This window comes from Chiloscyllium plagiosum, unplaced genomic scaffold (genome assembly GCF_037043375.1).
Source record: "Chiloscyllium plagiosum isolate Xiang-an unplaced genomic scaffold, Cpla_swu_hap1 HiC_scaffold_27, whole genome shotgun sequence".
Lineage (NCBI taxonomy): Eukaryota > Metazoa > Chordata > Chondrichthyes > Orectolobiformes > Hemiscylliidae > Chiloscyllium > Chiloscyllium plagiosum.
In genome coordinates, this window is record NW_028270165.1 from 93,715,827 (window position 1) to 93,725,118 (window position 9,292).

The window sequence follows — 9,292 nt, forward strand, 5'->3', positions numbered from 1 at the left end:
GAGGGAACGGGGAAGGGGTTTGGGGTCCATTGGGGACGGTGTAGAGCGGGAGGGAACAGGAAGGGGCTTGGGGTCCATTGGGACGGTGTAGCGCGGGAGAGAACGGGGAAGAGGTTTGGAGTCCATCGGGATGGTGTACAGTGGGAGGGAACGGGGAAGGGGTTTGGGGCCATTGGGGACAGAGTAGAGCAGGAGGGAACGGGGAAGGGGTTTGGGGGCCATTGGGGACGGAGTAGAGCAGGAGGGAACGGGGAAGGGGCTTGGGGGCCATTGGGGACGGAGTAGAGCAGGAGGGAACGGGGAAGGGGTTTGGGGGCCATTGGGGACGGAGTAGAGCAGGAGGGAACGGGGAAGGGGTTTGGGGGCCATTGGGAACGGAGTAGAGCAGGAGGGAACGGGGAGGGGTTTGGGGGCCATTGGGGACGGAGTAGAGCAGGAGGGAACGGGGAAGGGGTTTGGGGTCCATTGGGGACGGTGTAGAGCGGGAGGGAACGGGGAAGGGGTTTGGGGTCCATTGGGGACGGAGTAGAGCAGGAGGGAACGGGGAAGGGGTTTGGGGTCCATTGGGGACGGTGTAGAGCAGGAGGGAACAGGAAGGGGCTTGGGGTCCATTGTGGACGGAGTAGAGCAGGAGGGAACGGGGAAGGGGTTTGGGGTCCATTGGGGACGGAGTAGAGCAGGAGGGAACGGGGAAGGGGTTTGGGGTCCATTGGGGACGGTGTAGAGCAGGAGGGAACGGGGAAGGGGTTTGGGGTCCATTGGGGACGGAGTAGAGCGGGAGGGAACGGGGAAGGGGTTTGGGGTCCATTGGATTTGGGGGTTGCCTTACCTGTGCTGTGAGGGAAGTTGGGAATATCGGTGTACTTGAAACAGACAGGATCCTTCAGGGTATCAGCGAGACCCCCTAATCCAGACCCACAGATTATAGCAACAGTAGGTCTCTGATTTGTCCGTGCGAGCAGCCAATCGGCTGTGGTCTTGTACTGGTCATAAGAATATCTGTCAAATAGAGAGAGAGAGAGAGAGAGACAATTACACATGCTCAAAATCTACTCCATCTCCAGCTATCTCCCTGAGAGAGAGAGGGGTCTGAGAGACACCAGTCAGTGTACAGATATCTCCCTGAGAGAGAGCGGTGGGGGGCTACTGAGAGACACCAGTCAGTGTACAGATATTTCCCTGAGAGAGAGAGAGGGGACTGAGAGACACCAGTCAGTGTACAGATATCTCCCTGAGAGAGAGCGGTGGGGGGCTACTGAGAGACACCAGTCAGTGTACTGATACCTCCCTGAGAGAGAGGGAGGACTGAGAGACACCAGTCAGTGTACAAATATCTCCCTGAGAGAGAGGAGGGACTGAGAGACACCAGTCAGTGTACAGATATTTCCCTGAGAGAGAGAGGGGACTGAGAGACACCAGTCAGTGTACAGATATCTCCCTGAGAGAGAGAGGGGACTGAGAGACACCAGTCAGTGTACAGATATCTCCCTGAGAGAGAGGGGGGACTGAGAGGCACCAGTCAGTGTACAGATATCTCCCTGAGAGAGAGGACTGAGAGACACCAGTCAGTGTACAGATATCTCCCTGAGAGAGAGAGAGGGGACTGAGAGACACCAGTCAGTGTACAGATATCTCCCTGAGAGAGAGAGAGAGGGGACTGAGAGACACCAGTCAGTGTACAGAAATCTCCGTGAGAGAGAGGGGGTCTGAGAGACACCAGTCAGTGTACAGATATCTCCCTGAGAGAGAGGGGACTGAGAGTCACCAGTCAGTGTACAGATATCTTCCTGAGAGAGAGGTGACTGAAAGACACCAGTCAGTGTACAGATATCTCCCTGAGAGGGGGGACTGGGAGACACCAGTCAGTGTACAGATATCTCCCTGAGAGAGAGAGGGGACTGAGAGACACCAGTCAGTGTACAGATATCTTCCTGAGAGAGAGGTGACTGAAAGACACCAGTCAGTGTACAGATATCTCCCTGAGAGGGGGGACTGGGAGACACCAGTCAGTGTACAGATATCTCCCTGAGAGGGGGGACTGAGAGACACCAGTCAGTGTACAGATATCTCCCTGAGAGAGAGGAGGGACTGAGAGACACCAATCAGTGTACAGATATTTCCCTGAGAGAGAGGAGGGACTGAGAGACACCAGTCAGTGTACAGATATTTCCCTGAGAGAGAGAGGGGACTGAGAGACTCCAGTCAGTGTACAGATATCTCCCTGAGAGGGGGGGGGGGGATACTGAGAGACTCCAGTCAGTGTACAGATATCTCCCTGAGAGAGGGCAGGGGACTGAGAGACTCCAGTCAGTGTACAGGTATCTCCCTGAGAGGGGGGGGGATACTGAGAGACTCCAGTCAGTGTACAGATATCTCCCTGAGAGAGAGGAGGGACTGAGAGACTCCAGTCAGTGTACAGATATCTCCCTGAGAGAGAGAGGGGACTGAGAGACTCCAGTCAGTGTACAGATATCTCCCTGAGAGAGAGGAGGGACTGAGAGACTCCAGTCAGTGTACAGATATCTCCCTGAGAGAGAGAGAGGACTGAGAGACACCAGTCAGTGTACAGATATCTCCCTGAGAGGGGGGGGGGGATACTGAGAGACACCAGTCAGTGTACAGATATCTCCCTGAGAGAGAGAGGGGACTGAGAGACTCCAGTCAGTGTACAGATATCTCCCTGAGAGAGAGGAGGGACTGAGAGACTCCAGTCAGTGTACAGATATCTCCCTGAGAGAGAGAGAGGACTGAGAGACACCAGTCAGTGTACAGATATCTCCCTGAGAGAGAGAGGGGACTGAGAGACTCCAGTCAGTGTACAGATATCTCCCTGAGAGGGGGGGGGGGATACTGAGAGACTCCAGTCAGTGTGCAGATATGTGGGGTGGGTGGTTGGTGGGGTGTGTGTGTGGTGAAGTCCTTGCTGAGTGACACATTTCCGGAGTTTTGTACGTGATGCTTGAATGGAAAGGCTGCCCTCAGAGCTGATGAAAGGAAATGGTTGTGGGGGCTGGGTGAAGGCTGGGAGACCAGGAAGCAGTGTTTGTGGTTTGCAGCTCAGTGTCTCTCCACGTGGCCCTGCTGATAGGCAGACAGGCAGACAGGCAGACACGCAGGCAGGCAGACACGCAGGCAGGCAGACACGCAGAATCCTGATTTCACAGCCTCCCAACAGCATTACACAGGCTGATCCCAGTCCGTATACCACCCCATTCCCTGGTTCTCTCCCAGGCTACCTTCCTCCCGCACCACACATCTCTCTCTCTCTGTCTCCCCCTCTCTCTTTGTCCCTTCCTTAATTATCCACAATGTCTCTCCCTGTGTCTCTCGCTCTCTCTCTTTCTCTTTGTCCGTATCTGTTTTGCTTGCTCTGTCTCACTCTCTGTGTGTCTCTCTCTCTCCGTCTCTCTCTCTCTCTCTAGGTCTCTCTCTATCTCTGTCTGTTGCCCTCTCTGTCTCTCTATTGCTCTCTGTCTGTCTCTGTCATTCTCTCTCTGTATCTCTCTACCTCTCACCTCTCTATCCCTCTTTCTCTCTCCCAGCCATTTATCTCTATCCCTACATCTGTCTCTTTCCCCCTATATATATATCTCCCTCCCCCTCTGTCTCTCCCTCTATCCATCTCTCCATCCCTCTCTCTCCATCTCTCTGTCTCTCACTCTATCCATCCCTCCATCCCTCTCTCTCCCCCTCTAAGTCGCTCTCCATCCCTCTCTCTCCATCCTCCTCTCTTCCCCCTCTGCCTCTCTCACCATCCCCTTTCCCTTTCACTTACCCCTTCCCGGTGTCCATGGCAGGCATCTCTTTCTGTCTGGGAGTCAGGGAGGGAGAGATCTGTCTCTCTGGGAGCGAGTGTGTCGAAGTGATCCCTCTGCCTGGATTTCCCCGTTCACTAAGTCACTGGCATCCCACGCTCTGATTGGCTGCTCGGGAGGTGGGGTTCCTCAACCCACGGTGACATCAACAATGGAAGCTCCGCCCACCACCCACTGCCAATCACAGCCCAGCATGACCCAGGGGATCCACTCACTCACCAGGGTCAACCCTGGGCACGAACTCGGGGTCAGTGAGGGGGATCCGCACTAACCCGGGATCAGTGAGGGGGATCCGCACTAACCCGGGATCAGTGAGGGGGATCCGCGCTAACCCGGGATCAGTGAGGGGGATCCGCACTAACCCGGGGTCAGTGATAGATCCGCACTAACCCGGGATCAGTGAGGGGGATCCGCACTAACCCGGGATCAGTGAGGGGGATCCGCACTAACCCGGGATCAGTGATAGATCCGCACTAACCCGGGGTCAGTGATAGATCCGCACTAACCCGGGATCAGTGAGGGGGATCCGCACTAACCCGGGGTCAGTGATAGATCCGCACTAACCCGGGATCAGTGAGGGGGATCCGCACTAACCCGGGATCAGTGAGGGGGATCCGCACTAACCCGGGATCAGTGAGAGGGATCCGCACTAACCCGGGGTCAGTGAGGGGGATCCGCACTAACCCGGGATCAGTGAGGGGGATCCGCACTAACCCGGGATCAGTGATAGATCCGCACTAACCCGGGATCAGTGAGGGGGATCCGCACTAACCCGGGATCAGTGAGGGGGATCCGCACTAACCCGGGATCAGTGATAGATCCGCACTAACCCGGGATCAGTGAGGGGGATCCGCACTAACCCGGGATCAGTGAGGGGGATCCGCACTAACCCGGGATCAGTGATAGATCCGCACTAACCCGGGATCAGTGAGGGGGATCCGCACTAACCCGGGATCAGTGAGGGGGATCCGCACTAACCCGGGATCAGTGAGGGGGATCCGCACTAACCCGGGATCAGTGAGGGGGATCCGCACTAACCCGGGATCAGTGATAGATCCGCACGAACCCGGGATCAGTGAGGGGGATCCGCACTAACCCGGGATCAGTGAGGGGGATCCGCACTAACCCGGGATCAGTGATAGATCCGCACTAACCCAGGATCAGTGAGGGGGATCCGCACTAACCCGGGATCAGTGAGGGGGATCGTACTAACCCGGGATCAGTGAGGGGGATCCGCACTAACCCGGGATCAGTGAGGGGGATCCGCACTAACCCGGGATCAGTGAGAGGGATCCGCACTAACCCGGGATCAGTGAGGGGGATACGCACTAACCCGGGATCAGTGAGGGGGATCGTACTAACCCGGGATCAGTGAGGGGGATCCGCACTAACCCGGGATCAGTGAGAGGGATCCGCACTAACCCGGGATCAGTGAGGGGGATCCGCACTAACCCGGGATCAGTGAGGGGGATCCGCACTAACCCGGGATCAGTGAGGGGGATCCGCACTAACCCGGGATCAGTGAGAGGGATCCGCACTAACCCGGGATCAGTGAGGGGGATCCGCACTAACCCGGGATCAGTGAGGGGGATCCGCACTAACCCGGGATCAGTGATAGATCCGCACTAACCCGGGATCAGTGAGGGGGATCTGCACTAACCCGGGATCAGTGAGGGGGATCGTACTAACCCGGGATCAGTGAGGGGGATCCGCACTAACCCGGGATCAGTGAGGGGGATCCGCACTAACCCGGGATCAGTGAGGGGGATCCGCACTAACCCGGGATCAGTGAGGGGGATCCGCACTAACCCGGGATCAGTGATAGATCCGCACTAACCCGGGATCAGTGAGGGGGATCCGCACTGACCCGGGGTCAGTGAGGGGGATCCGCACTAACCCGGGATCAGTGAGGGGGATCCGCACTAACCCGGGGTCAGTGATAGATCCGCACTAACCCGGGATCAGTGAGGGGGATCCGCACTAACCCGGGATCAGTGAGGGGGATCCGCACTAACCCGGGGTCAGTGAGGGGGATCCGCACTAACCCGGGATCAGTGATAGATCCGCACTAACCCGGGATCAGTGAGGGGGATCCGCACTAACCCGGGATCAGTGAGGGGGATCCGCACTAACCCGGGATCAGTGAGGGGGATCCGCACTAATCCGGGATCAGTGAGGGGGATCCGCACTAACCCGGGATCAGCGAGGGGGATCCGCACTAACCCGGGATCAGTGAGGGGGATCCGCACTAACCCGGGATCAGTGAGAGGGATCCGCACTAACCCGGGATCAGTGAGGGGCATCCGCACTAACCCGGGATCAGTGATAGATCCGAACTAACCCGGGATCAGTGAGGGGGGATCCGCACTAACCCGGGATCAGTGAGGGGGATCCGCACTAACCCGGGATCAGTGAGGGGGGATCCGCACTAACCCGGGATCAGTGAGGGGGATCCGCACTAACCCGGGATCAGTGAGGGGGATCCGCACTAACCCGGGGTCAGTGAGGGGGATCCGCACTAACCCGGGATCAGTGAGGGGGATCCGCACTAACCCGGGATCAGTGAGGGGGATCCGCACTAACCCGGGATCAGTGAGGGGGATCCGCACTAACCCGGGATCAGTGAGGGGGATCCGCACTAACCCGGGGTCAGTGATAGATCCGCACTAACCCGGGGTCAGTGATAGATCCGCACTAACCCGGGATCAGTGAGGGGGATCCGCACTAACCCGGGATCAGTGAGGGGGATCCGCACTAACCCGGGATCAGTGAGGGGGATCCGCACTAGCCCGGGATCAGTGAGGGGGATCCGCACTAACCGGGGATCAGTGAGAGGGATCCGCACTAACCCGGGATCAGTGATAGATCCGCACTAATCCGGGATCAGTGAGGGGGATCCGCACTAACCCGGGATCAGTGAGGGGGATCCGCGCTAACCCGGGATCAGTGAGGGTGATCCGCACTAACCCGGGATCAGTGATAGATCCGCACTAACCCGGGATCAGTGATAGATCCGCACTAACCCGGGGTCAGTGAGGGGGATCCGCACTAACCCGGGATCAGTGAGGGGGATCCGCACTAACCCGGGATCAGTGAGGGGGATCCGCACTAACCCGGGATCAGTGAGGGGGATCCGCACTAACCCGGGATCAGTGAGAGGGATCCGCACTAACCCGGGATCAGTGATAGATCCGCACTAACCCGGGATCAGTGAGGGGGATCCGCACTAACCCGGGATCAGTGAGGGGGATCCGCACTAACCCGGGATCAGTGAGGGGGCTCCGCACTAACCCGGGATCAGTGAGGGGGATCCGCACTAACCCGGGATCAGTGATAGATCCGCACTAACCCGGGATCAGTGAGGGGGATCCGCACTAACCCGGGATCAGTGAGGGGGATCCGCACTAACCCGGGATCAGTGAGAGGGATCCGCACTAACCCGGGATCAGTGAGGGGGATCCGCACTAACCCGGGATCAGTGAGGGGGATCCGCACTAACCCGGGATCAGTGAGGGGGATCCGCACTAACCCGGGATCAGTGAGGGGGATCCGCACTAACCCGGGATCAGTGAGGGGGATCCGCACTAACCCGGGATCAGTGAGAGGGATCCGCACTAACCCGGGATCAGTGAGGGGGATCCGCACTAACCCGGGATCAGTGAGGGGGATCCGCACTAACCGGGGATCAGTGAGAGGGATCCGCACTAACCCGGGATCAGTGAGGGGGATCCGCACTAACCCGGGATCAGTGAGGGGGATCCGCACTAACCCGGGATCAGTGAGGGGGATCCGCGCTAACCCGGGATCAGTGATAGATCCGCACTAACCCGGGATCAGTGAGGGGGATCCGCACTAACCCGGGATCAGTGAGGGGGATCCGCACTAACCCGGGATCAGTGAGGGGGCTCCGCACTAACCCGGGATCAGTGAGGGGGATCCGCACTAACCCGGGATCAGTGAGGGGGATCCGCACTAACCCGGGATCAGTGAGGGGGATCCGCACTAACCCGGGATCAGTGAGGGGGATCCGCACTAACCCGGGATCAGTGAGGGGGAACCGTACTAACCCGGGATCAGTGAGGGGGATCCGCACTAACCCGGGATCAGTGAGGGGGCTCCGCACTAACCCGGGATCAGTGAGGGGGATCCGCACTAACCCGGGATCAGTGAGAGGGATCCGCACTAACCCGGGATCAGTGAGGGGGATCCGCACTAACCCGGGATCAGTGAGGGGGATCCGCACTAACCCGGGATCAGTGAGGGGGATCCGCACTAACCCGGGATCAGTGAGGGGGATCCGCACTAACCCGGGATCAGTGATAGATCCGCACTAACCCGGGATCAGTGAGGGGGATCCGCACTAACCCGGGATCAGTGAGGGGGATCCGCACTAACCCGGGATCAGTGAGGGGGATCCGCACTAACCCGGGATCAGTGAGGGGGATCCGCACTAACCCGGGATCAGTGAGGGGGATCCGCACTAAACCGGGATCAGTGAGGGGGATCCTCACTAACCCGGGATCAGTGATAGATCCGCACTAACCCGGGATCAGTGAGGGGGATCCGCACTAACCCGGGATCAGTGATAGATCCGCACTAACCCGGGATCAGTGATAGATCCGCACTAACCCGGGATCAGTGAGGGGGATCCGCACTAACCCGGGATCAGTGAGGGGGATCCGCACTAACCCGGGAACAGAGAGGGGGGATCCGCACTAACCCGGGATCAGTGAGGGGGATCCGCACTAACCCGGGATCAGTGATAGATCCGCACTAACCCGGGATCAGTGATAGATCCGCACTAACCCGGGATCAGTGAGGGGGATCCGCACTAACCCGGGATAAGTGAGGGGGATCCGCACTAACCCGGGATAAGTGAGGGGGATCCGCACTAACCCGGGATCAGTGAGGGGGATCCGCACTAACCCGGGATCAGTGAGGGGGATCCGCACTAACCCGGGATCAGTGAGGGGGATCCGCACTAACCCGGGATCAGTGAGGGGGATCCGCACTAACCCGGGATCAGTGAGAGGGATCCGCACTAACCCGGGATCAGTGAGGGGGATCCGCACTAACCCGGGATCAGTGAGGGGGATCCGCACTAACCCGGGATCAGTGAGAGGGATCCGCACTAACCCGGGATCAGTGAGGGGGATACGCACTAACCCGGGATCAGTGATAGATCCGCACTAACCCGGGATCAGTGAGGGGGATCGTACTAACCCGGGATCAGTGAGGGCGATCCGCACTAACCCGGGATCAGTGATAGATCCGCACTAACCCGGGATCAGTGAGGGGGATCGTACTAACCCGGGATCAGTGAGGGGGATCCGCACTAACCCGGGATCAGTGAGAGGGATCCGCACTAACCCGGGATCAGTGAGGGGGATCCGCACTAACCCGGGATCAGTGAGGGGGAGCCGCACTAACCCGGGATCAGTGAGGGGGATCCGCACTAACCCGGGATCAGTGAGGGG

At 58.7% G+C, this 9,292-nt stretch overlaps 1 protein-coding gene across 2 annotated transcripts in view; it reads right to left on the reverse strand.

Annotated features, from left to right (window-relative positions):
* LOC148145063 (purine nucleoside phosphorylase-like) overlaps positions 1-3,914 on the reverse strand; it is a 42,502-nt gene extending 38,588 nt beyond the window's left edge. For both annotated transcript variants that reach the window (XR_015751671.1, XM_087975174.1), the window contains exons 1-2: positions 3,776-3,914; positions 830-999 (exon numbers count right to left, since the gene is read on the reverse strand). Coding sequence is in view for 1 of the 2 variants with exons in the window: in XM_087975174.1 (XP_087831300.1) it covers positions 830-999; positions 3,776-3,801 (196 nt within the window). In the remaining variant the exon portion in view is untranslated. The remainder of the gene's footprint in view (positions 1-829; positions 1,000-3,775) is intronic.
* Positions 3,915-9,292: the final 5,378 nt, after the last annotated feature.